Source organism: Microcaecilia unicolor, chromosome 2 (genome assembly GCF_901765095.1).
Source record: "Microcaecilia unicolor chromosome 2, aMicUni1.1, whole genome shotgun sequence".
In the NCBI taxonomy this organism is placed as follows: domain Eukaryota; kingdom Metazoa; phylum Chordata; class Amphibia; order Gymnophiona; family Siphonopidae; genus Microcaecilia; species Microcaecilia unicolor.
Genome location: NC_044032.1, coordinates 536147447 through 536167821, shown reverse-complemented (window position 1 = coordinate 536167821; position 20375 = coordinate 536147447). Strand labels below are relative to the sequence as shown.

At 44.8% G+C, this 20375-nt stretch overlaps 1 protein-coding gene across 1 annotated transcript in view; it reads right to left on the bottom strand.

Moving 5' to 3' along the window:
* The window catches only part of TBC1D1 (TBC1 domain family member 1), a 447417-nt gene that overhangs the window by 236749 nt on the left and 190293 nt on the right, over window positions 1-20375 (bottom strand). The window contains 1 exon segment of the mRNA XM_030191287.1: window positions 5683-5769. Coding sequence (XP_030047147.1) covers window positions 5683-5769 — 87 coding nt within the window.

The window sequence follows — 20375 nt, the reverse complement described above, 5'->3', positions numbered from 1 at the left end:
AGGGCTGCGGATTAGTGCGCTTAGTGGGGCGAGAGACAGATGGTGCTAGGGTATCCAGAGCGGTGGAGAGAGTTTCATTGTAGGTAGAGACAGCCGTGTCGACAGATTCAGAAGACGAGATGAAAGGGAAGAGATTGGAGATGTGGGAGGATAGGGTAGGGGGGTCGACAGCTTGGAGATTCCTGAAAGGCGTGGTTATAGTTGGGCGAGGTTGAGGGGGAGGGTGATGAAGTGTGAGGGTAATTAGGTGATGATCTGAGATAGGAAGGACTGAGGTGCAGAAATTGGAAGGTGAGCAGGAAGAGACGAGAACGAGGTCGAGACAATGGCCATCACGGTGAGTAGGGGTGGTAGAGCATAGTCGGAGGTTAAAGGAGGATATCAGAGCAAGGAATTTAGAAGCGTAGGCATTGGATGGGTTGTCAACGTGAATGTTAAAATCACCAAGAATGAGGGAAGGAGATGCGGGATCAAGAAAGACGGTGAGCCAAGCGTCGAAGTCAGTAAGGAATGAAGAGAGGGGTTTGTCAGGGGGGCGGTAGATGACTGCAACTCTGAGTGGTAATGGATGGAATAGCCGGATGGAGTGAGCTTCGAAGGACGAGAAGCAGTGAGACTGCGGTAGGAGGAGGGGTTGGAAACTACAGGAGGGTGAGAGAAGTAGCCCGACGCCTCCACCGCGGCCATCTGGGCGGGGAGTGTGGGAGAAGAGATAGCCTCCATGACAGAGGGCCGCGACTGAGGCAGAGTCGTCAGGGGAGAGCCAGGTTTCAGTTAGGGCGAGCAGTTGGAGGGAACGAGAGATGAAGAGATCGTGGGTGAAGGGCAGTTTGTTGCCGATCGAGTGGGCATTCCACAAGGCACATGAGAAGGGGAGGGAAGAGGGGGGGAGGAGGGGAATAGGGACGAGGTTGGAGACATCACGGAAGCGTTTGAATGGAAAGGAGGAGGACAGGTGGGGGGGGCCTGGATTAGGGTTAATGTCTCCCGCGGATAGCAGGAGGAGGAGCAAGAGAGTGCGGAGGAGGGTGGGGGAGGTCGGGCGACGAAGGCGACGAAGACGGGGTGCACATAGGAGGAATGGTGAAGGGTTAATGGTAGGAAGGAGATGTTGGAGATTAAGGGCTAGGAAGGAGGAGGGGGACAGGAGAGATGGTGAGGTGGTGAGGGATGCCGTAGCGGGCAGGATGGGAGGGAACACGGGAGGGCAATGGGTTCCAGCGGTAGACAGCGGTAAGGGGAGGGGAAAAAGATTAGGAAGGGACAGGGCAAGGAAGAAGATGTGGACAGGGGCCATAAGTAGTGGTTACAGTGTGACAGGTGTAAGTGTAGTGACAGAGCGAAGAGCCGGAGGCTTGGAATTGGTGGGATTGATGTACTGGAGAGTGGGTAAGTGCGTGGCTGGCAGGTTAGGAGGCAGGCAAGTGTGGCAGTGGCTGCAAGCTTGTAGGCGGGGTGAAGCAGGCTGGTGCGGATGGACAGGAACGAGCAGGGAGAGGCAGGTGGGCTGGAACAAGCAGTGAGGCAGGTAGGTTGACAAGTTAGCAGGTCAGCAGGTAAATCAGTGGGAGACAGGTTAGCGGGCGGGTTGGGGCATGCTGGTGCCGATGGATAGGAATGAGCAGGGAGACGCTGGAGAGCAGGTAAGTTAAGGGCTGACAAGTTAGCAGGCGGGCTGGAGCATACTGATGCAGGAGGACAGGAGTGAGCAGGGAGAAACACAACGAGGACCCTACCTAGGACAAAGCAACACAGTAAATATTGCAGTGGGACCTAGAACATCAATATGCCTATTGGGAAACTGAACAAGCTGAATTATTAGAGATGTTGAAATAGAAACTCAATGCAAACAGAGTTCCTGGTCTTGGTCACAAATACTGAACACAAATAGACCCTTGCCAACTACAGAATATATAACCACAAGCTTAAAATAGCACTCCCTGATGTAACATTTATCCAGTCAATATTGGGGTAATTGAAATCACTCTTTATTATAAACTAGGAAAAAAGGCCCGTTTCTGACAAAAATGAAACGGGCGCTAGCAAGTTTTTCCTCAGAGTGTGTGTGAGAGTGAGTGTGTGATACATTAAGAGTGAATGTGTGAGTGTGCGTGACAGAGAGAGAGACTGTGTGCGAGAGTGTGTGTGTGTGTGTTTGAGAATGAGAGTGCGCGCCAGGGGCCCCCTCCCTCCCAGTTTCAGGGTCCACCCCCCCTGCAATTTCCAGTGCCGGCTCTCCCTCCCTCCCACCCACCCAGTTCCAGGGTCGTTTCCCCCCTCCCTCCATCCCAGTTTCTGGATCCGCCTGGCCCCCCTATAAGTTCCAGGGTCGGCCCTCCATCCAAGTTCCAGTGTCCGCTGTCCCTCCCTCCCTCCCACCCTGTTTCAGGGTCGTTCCCCCCTCCCCCTCCCTCCCAGTTTCAGGGTCCCCCCTCCCTCCATCCCAGTTTCTGTGTCCGTCTGGCCCCCCCTCCAAGTTAGTTCCAGCGTCGTTGCCCCCCTCTCTCCCTGTTCCACTCTTTCCCTCCACCATCCACCTGCAACTTGGTGAAGCGGACTCCGTGGCTGAAGTGAAGGGGTTTTTTTTCCCTTCATGTTCGTCGCTTTGTAACCATCTCTGTCGGCCCCGCCCTCGTGCCTCTGATAGGTCCGCCGCCCTCGACGTCAAAACGTGATGACGTTGAGGGCAGCGGACCTATCAGAGGCACGAGGGCGGGGCCGAGAGAGATGGTGACAGAGCGACAAACCTAATGTTACACACCCCACACTCTTGAGTGTGATGTATAAGATGGCGGTGTTCCAACAGCTTGATGGTTGTAGTCGTGGCAGCCTTGTCGGAACACCTGACACCAAGAATGAGGAGTGAGTACAATACTTAACCACGTCACTCAGCCCCTCGGGCCCAGTGAGGAAATGAAACTAAATTTCAGGATACTTGCTTGCTTGAGCGTACAAACCCAGACAGCAACAGGTTTCTTATCAATAACAAAGTAACATTTATTAGTACCCCTTTTTCAGTGAAATAGACAAAGTAATTTTAATGCAATTAAGAATTGTACAACAAACCCAACAGTCAACTCTAAAAAATACTTTTTTTTCTTTCCAGGAGTTCGCACCGCTGCATCAGATTAAAGGAGTCAGATAAGTATTACATTACTTTTTCTTTAGTTCTGTTCCCCTTTTAAACTTTTCTTAATACCCCTTTTGTTAACTTTCTTTTCTGAATTTGATACTTTGTGTCAACTTTTATGTTTTTCAGGAGACGTCTCCACTCACTTTTTACAGGAAAAGGTAAGTGCTTTATTTATTTTCTTTCTCTTTTCCCTTTCCCTTCACAGGTAAGTCTCTCCCACTTTTCCCTTATCTTTTACCCCAGTCCCGTTTTTCCCCACAGTCACTTAGCTATCGATGCTTCAGGTTCCTTTTCTCCCAAACGTGCCAGCGAAATCTTTCTTGCGTCGGGGCCCTTGCAGTCGTCTTCAGAAGAATGTGTGCACGACTCTTCTTCCTAAACCTTTCCTTAAATTTAAAGTAAATGGAGGCAAGACCATGTCTACTCTGTTCAAACCAGTAAAGTACTTCAGGGAAGCAAAGGGTTTTTTTTTACTGTACTGTGGCTTTCTTGCTGAAGAAATAAAAATAATTTCAAATTCCCTCTCTGTCAGATCCTTTCCTTCTCAACCTAAACTTTTTTTATTCCCTAACTAGCACTAACACAGGTGTGTTTGGCAGTCTTCTTCTTTTCACCATTTATTCACAACACATATCCTCATTTTACATTCCATTCAATTTAAAACTAAGCTGTGACCCTACTAACCCACAACTTAACCCCTACTTAACCCTTATCCCTATGTGCTTAACTTTTGCTTATCTACCCTATTTCCTAAACAATCCCTTCTAAACCCTTGCCCTGTTTCCCCTATAATTAGCCCCTTATCCCCAAAAATCCCACTAAAACACACTCAAAATCTTCTCTTTTAACCTGTAACTTTCCCACTAAACCTTAACCAATTTCACAGTAAAATCTCTCAAATTTAAACTCTCAAACACCATACAATTCTCCACATCACCAACTACACCTCCTCTCTCTCATACTGTCCAACACACTCTCCCCAACTGCCTGCAACCCCCGTTTCCTAGGAGACCAGCCCGGCTTGCCATTCCGAGGTCCACTCAGCCAATCACCAACCCTTTTCAACATTCCGAATTGGCTGAGCTGACCTGCGGAATGTTGGGCAGCGCTGCTCCAGCTCCATTTTGAAACTACTTTTCCCATTTTTGCCAAAAAATTACCCGAAAAATTATAAGAAATACTTCCAACTCCAACTAAAAATCCAACCCCACATTCCCTACACACCCCTAATTTCCAATTTTAAAAATCCCAAATTCCAAAGTCCGCCCCTAAATAACCTATCCTAAACCTTTCTCAAAATCTCAAATCCAATCAAAAATCATCCCAAAAATTTCTAAATCCCCTCCCGGACTTACTCTGTCAAATTTTAAAAAATAACTCTTTCCTAACCCTATTAAACCCACACCCATCAAAAACCCCTATTTAAAAATTAGAAATTCAAAAACTAAATCACCACAAAAATCCTAAAAAATTCCCCGAACACCAAACCAAAATCAGAATTTAAAAAACTTTAACCCTTTATTTTTTAAAAATAAAAGAACGCATTTTCACAATTTAAAATTAAACTAATTAAAATTTTTAAATAAAAACCCCCTTACCTTAAAGTTGATTTTCTTCTGACATCTATACTTCCCTCCGTTCTGGTCTCAGACGTCCACAATCAAAAACGGAGCTAAAAACAAAAAAGCTCCGAAGCTGTCCCAAAATTTAGGCCCCAGCTTCGGCCTACACGGAGTTTCGCGCGTTACCGATTCGTGCATGAGGCTCGCCGCCTCATGTACGCGCGCCAACTCCCGATTCTCCGGCCATCTTCTTTTAAAAAAAAAAAAAAAAAACAAATCTGGCGCTTCCCCGCCTCTCTGCAGCGCTCCCCTTCAGCCCCGGAAATGGGCTCGATGTCCCTTCCGGAACCACGCGTCCCGGAAGACTGAAAAACTTCCGTGCTGCCTCCTGCAGCGTGCACAGCCACCGCATCGGCCCCCAAAACCGCTGGCCTTCCAAAACTGCGGCGCCGACTCCCACAGTGCCGACCCACCAGCACAGCTCCACTCATCTCTTCACTCCCGGGGACGTACCCAACCGTCCCCGGGAGGTGAAAAAAACATGGCGAATCAGGCCCAAACAACCCCGGACCTGACAGGCAACAAAATTGGCGCCGATCCACCACCTCACGTCCGGAGTCACGCCAAAACATCCCCGGACTCCAGAAAAACGTGGCACAGCCTTCCTCAACCCCCAGCAGCCCTCAGGTGAGTATAAAAAAATTAGATTCTTAACCCTGTTACACTAACGAACCCTTCACTGTTTGTTCATTCTGTCCTGGCAGACGGTAGTACAGCCCTAACAGTATATTCCTTCCATTCATATATGGGATTTCTATCCACAAGGATTCCACGCTGCTATTTGTTTCATGGAGAATATCTATCTTGTTTGACTCAATTCCCACTAACATACAGCACACCACATGGCAGCCAACACAGAACTCCCTTTAAATACTGCCTGAATAATTTTAAGCACTTACGCTGTAAACCATAGGTACTTTCACTTACTTTGCTCGTAGTATTCACATTGCTAGGCAAGATGTTGTCAAAGCCTACACATTCAGAACTCTCCTGTTGACCTCTGACTTTACTTCCCTACAAAATAAAAGCATGAGCGCAATTAAAACTAGAACAAAATACATCCCACCACAGTCCTTCCTGGATACATTAAGTCATACAAGGTAAAAATATTTATACTAGGTTTGTCCAACCTTTTTCTAGTCATGGACCACATTATATATATATATATATATATATATTTTTTTTTTTACATTTGGAGGGCCTAAATATGCACTGTTGTATGTTTCATTAAATAGCAGCAAAATACAGCAGTGCATTGTTCCCTTCCCAACTTTCACCCAGTCTCTCTCACTCAGTAATCCCGCCATTCATGTAACCCCTCAGCCTTCATCCAGTTTTGTTTTTTTACCTCACCTGAGGATTTCTGCTTCCCCACATGACTTGGCTCTCTGCATAGGGTTACCATACGTCTGGATTTCCCCGGACATGTCCTCTTTTTGAGGGCATGTCCGTGGCGTCCGGCGGATTTTGCCCACGCCCACGTTTGTCCGGATTTCTGGACAAACGTGGGCGCGGGTGCGGGCAGGCGCGTGCGTGCGGTGGGCGCGCGATCGGCGCCGTGGGTCGTGACCTGGTCTCCCATCCCCTCCCCTTCCTTACCATGTTCCCTGGTGGTCTAGTGACGTCTTCGGGGCAGGAAAGAGCCCCCTCTTTCCTGCCCGGAGTGCTGCCTCCCCTGTCTATCATCCTTCTCGGTCTGGCTGGGGATTCAAAATGGCCGCCGAGATTTGAACTCTCGCGAGGCCGCTTCAACTCTCGGTGGCCATTTTGAATCCCCAGCCATACCGAGGAGGATGCAGCAGGCAAGGGCAGGCAGCGCTCCGGGCAGGAAAGAGGGGGCTCTTTCCTGCCCCGAAGAGAAGACGCTACTAGACCACCAGGGCTAGATAGTAAGTGAGGGGGGGAGGGGACTATGTGACGGGGGGGGGGGGCGTGGCGGAACCCGACCTGAAGGGGGCGTGGCATGAGGCGTGGCGGGGGCGGGGTAGGGGGCGTGACATGTGTCCTCTTTTTCAGAGGACACAAAATGGTAACCCTATCTCTGCAAGCTTGAGCCATGCAATGCTGGATGTTTGGGTTGGTCTCGAGGTTTCAAGTTGAACTTCCGGTACTGTGTGGCCCATGCTTAAAAAGAACCAAGTTGTGGCGAATAAGAAGGAATCCTGCTATAAGCACCTCAGGAATTGCTAAGCTTTCAAAGACCAGAAAAAAATTACTTGGAGGGCCAGGTTGTGGCCCACAGGCATAAGTTGGACAAGTCTGATTTATATCATATAACTCAATATGAAACAGTTTGTTTTCCAGGATTTGCAACCATTTTCCTTACCTGAGCTCACACTACAGGCATCTATTAAGTAAAATATTAATACAAAACACCACGGCACGATCTCTCTGCTCATATTTTGCAGAATCAAGAAGGGTGTTATTTACCAATAAGATTTCACAATCTGTGTTCAATTTTCTACAAAATTAAGACAGATTTGCTGCATTTAACCCAATAAGCGAAGGGTCTAAGTTACTTTTTATAGTGGAGTGGCCTAGTGGTTAGGGTGGTGGACTCTGGTCCTGGGGAACTGAGTTTGATTCCCACTTCAGGCACAGGCAGCTCCTTGTGACTCTGGGTAAGTCATTTAACCCTCCATTGCCCCAGGTACAAATAAGTACCTGTATATGTAAGCCGTATTGAGCCTGCCATGAGTGGGAAAGCGCGGGGTACAAATGTAACAAAAAAAAAAACTTGATTGGCAGACCTGAAATGGAGCTAAAATGTTGGATAAGATGTACAAGGGGCAAAAAGGTGGTACTAGCTTGGCCAGGAAACAAGAGCATATCACCAACAAATAAGTTAATTTTATATTCCTTGGAGCCCACCTATATCCCCCTACTCATTTTTGCTGCTAAAGGCTGCAACGAAAGCATGCAACAGGGGAAAAAGGGAACAACCCTGCCCAAGGATATACTTGATGTCAGCATTCTATCGATAAGTTGTGCTATGAGCAGCCTATAAAGCACCTTAACTCATTTTAGAAAAGGACCCTCTATCCCAAACATAGGCACCACCCAAAAAGATAGGTCACCATCTTCACGGACATACCTTAACCTGCACCTTCCCAATTGCAAAGGACTAAAGTATAAAACATATCATGCATCTAACTTCCCCTACCTAGGATCCCAACTCTGGAATGCTCTACCCAGATACATTTGATCAACTAGTGAATACCTTCCCTTTAGGAAACTATTGAAAACCCATCTATTCAAACAGATTTACCCAAATGACTTGACCTACCATAAGCAACCCATCCATTTACCGGTTCATCTAATCATTAACAATGGCTCAGAAATTACCTCCTACCAATCTTCTTACCCTCCATACTCTTCCCCTACCTCTTCTTTATCGCTCTACATCCTTACCTATCCCTATCCTTTCTCTCATACCTCTTTTATCCCATTTACCCTTGTTCATTTGTCCTACCACATACCTCCTTTGTTGATTCAGATACTACAGATTGTATTCTCTTGTTACTATGTAAGCCGCATTGAGCCTGCGATGAGCGGGAAAGCGCGGAATACAAACGTAATAAATAAATAAATAGTTCCACAAGATTTTTTCAAACGTTTTCTCACCATCGAAACTATTGCATCTTTTACCCCCTGCAAAACACAATGGGCACTCAGCGCATTCGCATAGGTTTTTTTTTTTCATTTAAATTTTCACAATATAGTTTCAAGAATTAACACTTGATCAGGAGAAGTATCATATATTACAGTACAAAGAAAAAAAATTAAAAATATTATGAAACTCAGAGGTACTCAAGTCCACATAATAATGGATTCCAAGATTACACAATGAGGAATTAACAAAAGAAAATTTTTAGGAAACTTATACCTAAACTAAGAGCAGACTATTATTTATATTTGAGCAGATTCAACCCGTTTTGAGGCGACAAATGATGACAATTGTAAGGGCTCAAGGAATACATATTTAAGTGAATTGTATCTAATGATATATTTACAGGGGTATCTAAGGTAAAATACACCCCCCATCTGAAGAACAACCGGCTTCAATAACAGGAATTGCTTCCGTCTTTTCTGTGTCTCTCGTGAGACATCAGGGAATAAGTTAATTTTCAATCCCAGGAACAGCTTGTCCTTGTTCTTGAAAAATAGTTTAAATAACCACAGTTTGTCCGGAAAAAGAGCCAGAGTAGCCACCAGAGTGGCCGCAATGGCTTGCTCTGTCTCAGAGGTCTCCAGTAAGGCAGAAACATTTAATTCGAATTGATCTTCTTTTTGAGGTATATAATATGTTTGAGCAAATGGCGGCATAGCTGATTCAGGAACTTCCAAAATTTCAGTTAAGTATCTTTTCAACATTGCACTTGGGGAAACCATTTTGAGTTTTGGGAAGTTCAAGAATCTTATATTGCAACGTCTTGTATAATTCTCAAACATTTCAGATTTTCTCCTTAATACAGTTAAATCTTTAACCATATCCGTTTGCATACACATTAAATTAGTTACATTATTTTCCAGTGATTCTACCTGAGTAGTCAAAGATTTCATATCTTCTTCCATTTTAACTGATGTTTTTTTTCCACTTCTATCAGCTTTTTTGCCATTTGCTCTTGTTTAACGGTAGAAGATTGAATAAAAGTTGAAATTAAGTCCCATAGGGACTCTAATGTTACCTCTGTCGGTTTCTGGATGAGGGGTATATTATCAAAATTAGATTCCTTGGGCTGCTCTGTCCCTCGTAGTTCCACAGCTCCTACTGCAGGACTCAGTTGTTTCCCTGTCTCTAGTTGTTCTCCGGCTTCCTTCGACATCATGCCCTCTCCGCTACGTGGCGGGGGCCCCGTCGAACCGAGGGAAGGGGAACTGGTCATCCGCGGCTGTGCAGGCGGTGATCTCAGGTCGGGGCTCTGCGTAACATCAAGACCCGAGACTGCCGAGAGCTCCTCTGCAACGCCGACAGTAACAACGTGTACGCTCCAGGCCAACTCAGCCTGCTCCCAGGGCCTCGCAAATCGGTCCATCGGGCCCATAGGTAAAGAGGGAGAGGCTAGGGAAGCACGAACTGGCGCTCTTCCTCATCTTTTCGGCATAGCGTTAATAGTAGAAGTGAGGTCTCTGAGCGTCTAGGTAATCACGTCCGCCATCTTGGAATCCCACATTCGCATAGGTTTATCTCATGGGGACAAAGCCTTGGTCTGGGTGAAAAAGCTCTGGCAGGACCTTCTTCAGTCAGACTGCCAAAACAGATTCTATGAGCTTCAAGTCCTGATTAAGGAGTGAGACAGACTAAGATATCAGCAGTTCCCTATCCCTACCCAGTTTGGGTAGAACCATAATATAGGCATGATTCTGCACAGCTCTGAACATCTCGGCTTGCATAATGCTTAAAAAAGAGGGAGTCACGCCAATAAATCCCCCAAGATTTTATAACTCTCTGGGCCTAGGCCATCAGGTCCCAGTGCTTTAGTCAATTTTAGATGTTCGAGGGTTGATCGAGATGCTGAAGTGCTTCCAGGGATACGTGCAACAAATGAAGGCCTGTAAAAGAAAAAAAAAAGCAAACAAAAAGGAAAATACTTCTCTCTAAGGCGAGAAGCTCCAACCCCTCATTTTGAAATTTAATAAACTCTCCTGAAAACCTTTCAATTTAACACCTCTAAAGAAGGGAAATTCTAACATGAGAGACATACAAGATCGTTGATCACTAAAGCCACCCAACAAAGTAATTAATAACGTCAGATCAGCTGGACAGTGACCCTCTAAAATTTTAAAAGCAAAACAACATATTTTGAAAAATATTCATGCTTTCACCAGGAGCCAGTACAGATCAAACAACAGAGACACATGATTAAATTTGACTTTAAGAAAAATAAGCCATTTTGCTGTTTTCTGAATCAACTGCAATCTCTGTAACTGCTTTGATTAATTCCAATATACAAGGAATTAATGTAGTTCAACTGTGATAGAATAACTGCACGAGCACCATAAAGTGATTAGGAATAAAATAAGAACAGACTAATCAAAGTCGTTTCAACTTAAGGGAAGCTTTCTAAAATATATGTTTAATCTGAACCCTCATTGTTAAAACAGAATCTAGAATAACCCCCCAAACCCTTGAAGTTCTATTCACCACCAACTGAGAACCATCTGCACAAATATAGCTAGGAATATTACCTACATTTGCACTGAACCAAAGAACTTTTGTCTCATCTGTATTTAACTTGAGCATAACAGAAAAAGACCAATGTCATTTTCTCCATACAGTAGTTGATTCTAAAAAAGGTAATATTTTGGGATAAGTCCACCAGAATCAACAAAAACAATATCTGCATATGACAAGATTTTCACACGTGTCTCCAATTTCACATTTCCAAATGAGCTCATACAAATAATATTATATAACAGCAGAGAAATAGGAGACCCCTGTAGCACTCCACAGAGAGATCACCAAGGAAAAGAAGAAACACCATCCTTAATAATCAAGTATTTCCTATTTTTCAAAAAAAAAAAAAAAAAAGCTGAACCACTGAAGCACAGTAGCAGTTAAACCTAATTCTGATAACAATCAGCTTATTATGACTGACCGTGTCAAAGGCAGCAGATATATCAAATTGTATTAACACTATATTCTGCACCGTACCCACACTCTCCCAGCTGGACCCCTGCAGATAGAGTTTTGATCCCCACCACTGTAGCAAGCACAACTAGACTGCCCACCCAACCCCAGCCCCATCCTCCCCACAGGAACAAAGGCCACAAATCCATAAGAACAGACCTACTGTGACAGACCAATGGTCCATCTAGCCCAGTATCCTGTTTCGAACAGTGACCAATCCAGGTCACAAGTACCTGGCAGAAACTCAAATAGCAGCAACATTCCATGCTACCAATCCAAGGGCAAGCAGTGGCTTCTCCATGTCTGTCTCAATAGCAAATTATGAACTTTTACTCCAGGAACTTGTCCAAACTTAAACAAAGTCCCTTGCCTATTCCCTCCTCAAATTCCCCCCCCCCAAAAAAAAAAAAAATCAGTACTTATGTGGAAGAACTAATACAGAAAGCAGTTACCTAACCATCAACAAATATATGGGCACCAAATTCAAACAGCTGCATATGATTATGCAAAAACACTCCTGAATAGATTATAAAAACAAAAAGCATGTAATAGAAAGCATATTAACAGTGTAGGCAGAATGAAATGAAATGGTGCAGCAAAAGAAAAAAAGAAGAAAAATAGATAGATGCACATGATAATCACACAGCCCCCAAGTGTGCGAAGGGTCAGAAAAATATTGTTTGCCAAGGAGATACCCTCTGCCAGGTACTTGTGACCTGGCTTGGCCATTGTTGGAAACGGGATTCTGGGCTAGATGGACCATTGGTCTGACCCAGTATAGCTATTCTTATGTTCTTATGTCTTGGTATATCAGTTCCCCAGTTTCCAGGTGTACAGAGCCCAGACTCCGAGGAAGCTACATTTCTACAAGTTCCTAAAGCTCCTTATCCTTCACAGTTTCTAAAACTCCATTACATTTCCCTCCATTCTCCTAGTCCTCAATTTGATCTGCAAGAGTTTTACACCGTCTCCAAAGAGCTTAATCTCTCCTCCCGTTATGCAGTCCTCCTGATGGGAGATGTGCATCTCTCTGCCTGTTATAAATATGCATGAAGGCCCACAATGTTATCCAAGTTCCTCCATGGAGGTGTGCACCTTGGCCAACTTGTTGTCCAACATTTGAGAGAGATTCCTCATAAGAGCATGGACCACATATTCCTTCAGCTTGACTGCTGGCAGAACACAGCACTGCAACGCCATCTTAAATGGTGTACCGGACGTTGTTTATTGCCCAGAACATGCTGATATGACCAGTCCACAGAGTACAAAACCATACATATTGCTACAGTAGGTAATCATACCTGGTTAGCTTCTACTGTAGAGTTATTCCAAAAATCAATAACCATGCAGTAGAGGGGTAATGTGGGGAATATGGAGTGGAGCTAAGGCTCAAGAGGTCCACTCAAGTTGTTACCATCATGTGACCCCCTCACCACCAATGCATTTCTATAGAAGCAAATCCAGCTTCTGCAGCATGGAAACTAAGATAAGTCAAAAAGGGAATCACCCCTTTCAAACTCCCTCTCCCCACACCAACAGCTCAAATATTTGAAAGGTATTAATCCGCAAACGAACCTTTTCCGGAGAGGGGAAGGCGGTAGAACTAGAGGACATGAAATGAGATTGAAGGGGGGCAGACTCAAGAAAAATGTCAGGAAGTATTTTTTTCACGGAGAGAGTGGTGGATGCTTGGAATGCCCTCCCGCGGGAGGTGGTAGAGAGGAAAACGGTAACGGAATTCAAACATGCGTGGAATAAACATAAAGAAATCCTGCTCAGAAGGAAGGGATCCCCAGAAGCTTAGCCGGTGGTGAGAGGCAGGGCTGGTGGTTGGGAGGTGGGGATAGTGCTGGGCAGACTTATACGGTCTGTGCCAGAGCCGGTGGTGGGAGGCGGGGCTGGTGGGTGGGAGGCAGGGATAGTGCTGGGCAGACTTATACGGTCTGTGCCCTGAAAAAGACAGGTACAAATCAAGGTAAGGTATACACAAAAAATGGCACATGTGAGTTTATCTTGTTGGGCAGACTGGGTGGACCGTGCAGGTCTTTTTCTGCCGTCATCTACTATGTTATTGCAACTGCCCCTCAAAACCGCCCTTCCTAAAATTGCCCCCACCCCATCTATCCCCCCACAGCGATACACCTTGTTCAACTCCTCCACCCCCACCTACCCTTCAATCAAATACCCACCCTACTCACTTGGATTCCAGGGCTCTGTCCTTTCCTGGTTCTCTTCCTACATCTCCCTCCACACCTTTAGTGTTCACTCTGGTGGATCCTCTTCTACTTCTATCCCTCTGCCTGTCGGCGTACCTCAGGGTTCTGTTCTTGGTCCCCTCCTCTTTTCTATCTACACTTCTTCCCTTGGTTCATTAATCTCATCCCATGGCTTTTCCTACCATCTCTATGCTGATGACTCCCAAATCTACCTTTCTACCCCCGATATCTCACCTTGCATCCAAACCAGTTTCAGCGTGCTTGTCTGACATTGCTGTCTGGATGTCTCAACGCCACCTGAAATTAAATATGACCAAATCCGAGCTTCTCATTTTCCCCCCCCAAACCCACCTCCCCGCTCCCCCCGTTTTCTATTTCTGTTGATGGCTCTCTCATTCTCCCTGTCTCCTCAGCTCGAAACCTTGGGGTCATCTTTGACTCTTCTCTCTCCTTCTCTGCTCATATCCAGCAGATTGCCAAGACCTGTCATTTCTTTCTTTACAACATCCGTAAAATCCACCCCTTTCTTTCCGAGCACTCTACCAAAACCCTCATCCACACCCTGGTCACCTCTCGTTTAGACTACTGCAATCTGCTTCTTGCTGGCCTCCCACCTAGTCACCTCTCCCCTCTCCAGTCGGTTCAAAACTCTGCTGCCCGTCTCATCTTCGGCCAGGGTCGCTTTACTCATACTACCCCTCTCCTCAAGACCCTTCACTGGCTCCCTATCCGTTTTCGCATCCTGTTCAAACTTCTTCTACTAACCTATAAATGTACTCACTCTGCTGCTCCCCAGTATCTCTCCACACTCGTCCATCCCTACACCCCTTCCCGTGCACTCCGCTCCATGGATAAATCCTTCTTATCTGTTCCCTTCTCCAATACTTCCAACTCCAGACTTCGTGCCTTTTGTCTCGCTGCACCCTACGCCTGGAATAAACTTCCTGAGCCCCTACGTCTTGCCCCATCCTTGGCCACCTTTAAATCTAGACTGAAAGCCCACCTCTTTAACATTGCTTTTGACTCGTAACCACTTGTAACCACTCGCCTCCACCTACCCTCCTCTCTTCCTTCCCGTTCACATTAATTGATTTGCTTACTTTATTTATTTTTTGTCTATTAGATTGTAAGCTCTTTGAGCAGGGACTGTCTTTCTTCTATGTTTGTGCAGCGCTGCGTATGCTTTGTAGCGCTATAGAAATGCTAAATAGTAGTAGTAGTAGTAGTCCACCCCCACCTACCCTTCAATCAAATACCCACCCTCATGTACCTCCTCCCCCCAAAAAACTAATCCCCTAACACTCAATAACTAAGTCACCCCTCTCTTCTCAGATAAGAAGACACATAGACAGCACAGCTATACACATACAAGGACCTGGAAGAGTTGAAAATCAAACATATAAACGGAGGGTGACCGTACTCACTCGCAAATGCGCAGTAGAGACTTCCCTCTCTGTCCCGCCCCCGCATCAATACGTGATGACGGGGGGGTGGGACAGAGAGGGAAACTGCGCAAAGGGGAGGGAACCGCCGAGGTCACCACCGCTCCCCCCCCGAGGGTGCCGCTACTGGTGTCCCCCCCCCCCCCCAGAGTCGCCGCTGCCGCCACCCCTCCATCCGGCCCATCTCTTCGCTATTCAACTTACATCTCCGCAGCAGGCAGATCAGCTGAGCTGCCGTTGGCCTTCCTTCCCTGCCTGTGTCCTGCCCTCGCCGACGTTACGTCACACGAGGGCAGGACACAGGCAGAGAAGGAAGGCCGACGGGAGCTCAGCTGATCTGCCTGCTGCGGAGATGTAAGTTGAATAGCGAAGAGACGGGCCGGGTGGAGGGGTGGCGACGTCGACTCGGGGGGGGGGGGGGTACTGGCAGCGGCGACCCACTAGCCAGTTTTAATGGGCTCAGTGGCTAGTTATTCAATAAATCGTGTTCTGCATGCTTTTCCAACTTATTTTTTTCTGCAACGATATTAATTCTGGAGTTATGCATCCCATAACCGAATGCTATTGAGCACTGAAAACACATAATAGCAGCCATACTGGGTCAGATAAATGGTCCATCTAGTCCAGTATCCTGCTTCCAACAATGATCAATTCAGGTCACAAGTACCTGACAGAATTCCAAATAGTATCAAGTGGCTTTCCCCATGTCTACCTCAATAGCAGACTATGGACTTGTCTAAATCTTTTTTAAACCTTTTTAGTCATCCTTATTTTAACTTTTTCTAATTCTGCTATATCTTTAAGATATGGCAACCAGAATTGCACATAATACTCAAGGTGTAGACGCACCATGGAGCAACACAACACCCTTGCCCGAAGGGCAATGAAGGCCTGTTGTCGCTACCGTGTTTCTCTAGCTAAATCAGGAAAAATACAAATCTTTGATCCCATAAACAGCTCATTCCTGTAGTGGAAATATAAACATATTTATTTTAAAAATTTATATATTGCCTATAACCTAGGCGGTTTACAACTTAAATATACATAATAAAAAAAAACAAACCATAAAAACAATCACATAAGTACATAAGTAATGCCACACTGGGAAAAGACCAAAGGTCCATCGAGCCCAGCATCCTGTCCACAACAGCGGCCAATCCAGGCCAAGGGCACCTGGTGAGCTTCCCAAACGTACAAACATTCTATACATGTTATTCCTGGAATTGTAGATTTTTCCCAAGTCCATTTAGTAGCGGTTTATGGACTTCTCCTTTAGGAAACTGTCTAACCCCTTTTTAAACTCTGCTAAGATAACCGCCTTCACCACGTTCTCCGGCAACGAATTCCAGAGTTTAATTACGCGTTGGGTGAAGAAAACTTTTCTCCGATTTGTTTTAAATTTACTACACTGTAGTTTCATCGCATGCCTCCTAGTCCTAGTATTTTTGGAAAGCGTGAACAGAAGCTTCACATCCACCTGTTCCACTCCACTCAATATTTTATATACCTCTATCATGTCTCCCCTCACCAATCTCTTTTCCAAGCTGAAAAGCCCTAGCCTCCTTAGTCTTTCTTCATAGGGAAGTTGTCCCATCCCCACTATCATTTTAGTCGCCGTTCGCTGCACCTTTTCCAATTCTACTATATCTTTCTTGAGATGCGGCGACCAGAACTGAACACAGTACTTAAGGTGCGGTCACACCATGGAGCAATACAACGGCATTATAACATCCTCACACCTGTTTTCCATACCTTTCCTAATGATACCCAACATTCTATTCGCTTTCCTAGCTGCAGCAGCACACTGAGCAGAAGGTTTCAGTGTATTATCGACGACGACACCTAGATCCATTTCTTGGTCCATAACTCCTAATGTGGAACCTTGTATGATGTAGCTATAATTCGGGTTCTTTTTTCCCACATGCATCACCTTGCACTTGCTCACATTAAACGTCATCTGCCATTTAGCCGCCCAGTCTCCCAGTCTCGTAAGGTCCTTCTGTAATTTTTCACAATCCTGTCGCGAGTTAAAGACTTTGAATAACTTTGTGTCATCAGCAAATTTAATTACCTCGCTAGTTACTCCCATCTCTAAATCATTTATAAATATGTTAAAAAGCAGCGGTCCTAGCACAGACCCCTGAGGAACCCCACTAACTACCCGTCTCCATTGTGAATACTGCCCATTTAACCCCACTCTCTGTTTCCTATCCTTCAACCAGTTTTTAATCCACAATAGGACATTTCCTCCTATCCCATGACCCTCCAATTTCCTCTGTAGCCTTTCATGAGGTACCACAACATACTACCACAACATACTACATATCACAAAACCCAACAAGTACTGCTCTTTATCAATAATAAAAACACTGGTCGCTCCTACATAAAAGCTTTGTCAAACAACTGCGTTTTTAACAATTTCTTAAATTGAATCACATTGCTACATAAAGTTGTCCAGAGAGACCATTCCATAAACGAACCCCAGCAATACAGAAGGCAGATAAGCTCGTATCAACATAACAAATTTTTGCTACTGTGTCCAAAGATAAGTGCATTGCGCTTTGAGCGCTACGATCGTCACGGGCAATATGCACGAACAGTTTGAGTAAAATAAAGCAGAGCCACTGAACACAAGGCTTGATGAATCAAAACCTGTGCCTTAAAGCAAATTCAAAAAAGCACTAGCTGTCAATGCAGCCACACAGATATTATTACAATCTAGCTCTAAAGCAAGTGTCACTACTGTCATGGACCTCTGCATAACTACTTCCAGTGAACAATCCAGGAATTCTGTCAAATTCAATTGATCAGTTTTCCCCCAGAACTCCTCCAGATTCTTTCCCTTGAGTAGAAATATGCTGAACTCTAATCAATGGTGGAAGAGCTTCCAATGGAATCTTCAAAACTTGCATTAAATATTTCTTCACCATTTCTACAGGAGACACCAAAGGGATTGTGGATTAGGGAAGTTTAGGAAACGTAGGTTGCTCCCCCAAGTTGATTTTCCAAGTATTCAACCTTCCAATGTAAATTAAGCTTATCCTTCACAAGAGCATAACTTATCTGGAGGAGTGGAGGAATGGCCTAGTGGTTGGAGTGGTGGACTTTGGTCCTGGGGAACTGAGGAACTGAGTTTGATTCCCACTTCAGGCACAGGCAGCTCCTTGTGACTCTGGGCAAGTCACTTAACCCTCCATTGCCCCATGTAAGCCGCATTGAGCCTGCCATGAGTGGGAAAGCGCGGGGTACAAATGTAACAAAAATAAAAATAAAAAATCTCATGTACTCCGCTTACTTTAAAATCCAGATCACCCAACTTAGCAAAGCGCTAATTGCCCTCCTGAGCCAGCAGTTTCAGCTTTTAGGTCATCAAAAACTAGTTGAAAACCTCAGCAAAGAGGAACTGGTCTCTTGAACAGCGTCCCAAAAAGACTAAGATCACTGCAGCTGGTCTTTCCAGTTCTTGAACCCCAATTATGGCAGCAGGTGATTTTACAGTACCTTACTGATGTTCCACTATTAAGTTGGATAGCTTCTCTTGGACACCTCCTGCTTTGGGATAGCTCCATCCTGAAGGGCGGAGATCGCGAGAGGTGGACCCCCCAACTGCAACAACGAAGAAAACTTCTCTGAAGAATCTGCCAACGTTGTTCCACCTCAGTGTCTCTGTTTCCAGGTGGAAGGGGACCTGCATGTTCGATGGGGCTAAGGGATGCTCCGTTCAAGCTGCTCCAATCGCTGGCTTGACAGAAGAAAGGAGCAGGGTGGACAAAACAGTTGCCCGAAATGTATCCAGTGTCACCTGTCAAAGTAGGGGTCCTGGTGGAGGTGGCAGGGGGACACCCTTCCCCTTCCATTTGCCCATCCTGAGCAAAGTTTAGTTGCTCCACAAGCTACAAAAACTGTTAAGTCAGAGGGTCATGCAACTATGTCCTATACTACTACTACTACTACTTAGCATTTCTATAGCGCTGCCAGGGTTACGCCATGACACCATGTCACAAAGAACTTTCAACTTACAGTGCAGGTTACCTCAAAAAAGTAGTACGGAAGGGACAGCATTTGTAGCCAGGAGAGGGGAACACTTTTCTGTTCCTACCCCTCTCCCAGGAAAGAGGAGAACAGCTTGAACTACATTCACGTTACACAGCTCATCCTGGTGTCCCTTTCCTTCACCTCTGTGTGAGTCTGTGAGAGTTCTTTGGTTATGTAATTAGCTTTCAGAATCTAGAATCCCTTTATGAGATCAGTGTGAAATGAGTCAATGACGATGTCTGAATACACAAGATGACTGTGCATTCAAAGATCATTCTCTTTAGCTCATTTTATACTGACTTGAAGAATGGAACCTACTTTTAAACTGGTGGCTCTGGTGTTGGAGGCTCCAACATCCCAGGAAAAACAAAACCACCACACTATGGTCCTCTATTTTTATAAGAGTCGATTGCACCATTAAAAATTGCTAAGTTTGCCTGAGTCTACAGCAATCTCTTATGAAGTTGTGATTCTGCGAGCCTCTTCTCCTAATATCTCTCTTCTAGATTCAGATAAGAAATTGTTCAATATACTGTTAGCTGTTGCTTTGCACTTAATTGTTTCAACTTGGAAAAATAATGTGAATCTAAATTATAATGAATGGTGGAGTTACGTCTGTGTGATAAGAAAATATGAAGCCATTCTGGCCCATAAACACCGTAGAGTTCAGTCTGCCTTAAAGACTTGGGCTCACTTAGACTTATTTTGTGAGGAACCCCATAGCACTAATTGACCTTATGTATCCATGCTATTTGTCCACAGGTATTGTCATGGAACGATGATACTGTTGTTCTGATCTTTATTTACGCTTATTTACCATGGATTGTTGATATTGTTTGACTTTGTGTTTACTTTTATGTTATATGTTTTGAAAAAACCTTTAATAAAAATATGAAAAAAAAATTGTTAAGTTTTCCTCTGAAAGGGACAACAGTAAATCTGAGGTGGGCACACCCTAGAATATGACAGATTATTGTATAAAACTAAGTTCTTATTAGGAACGTGATTGGAAGAGAATCTGTTACATGATGAATATTAAGGTATCTAACATCTATGATAGATTTTATGTTAACAATTGCCCTAAAAGTTACTAATAAATGAATACATGGTACAATTTAATGTGTTTATATAAAAAAGTACAAGAAAGCAAAAGCAAGAAGCTCAAACAAACTTATTAAAAGAAATTTGAACAAAGATATTAAACTGTCTACAGCTCTGAAGACTAATACTGTTGGAGAGGTCAAATGGATAATTTACCTATTTATTCAAGCAATGTCATCCTTACAATGACCTGAC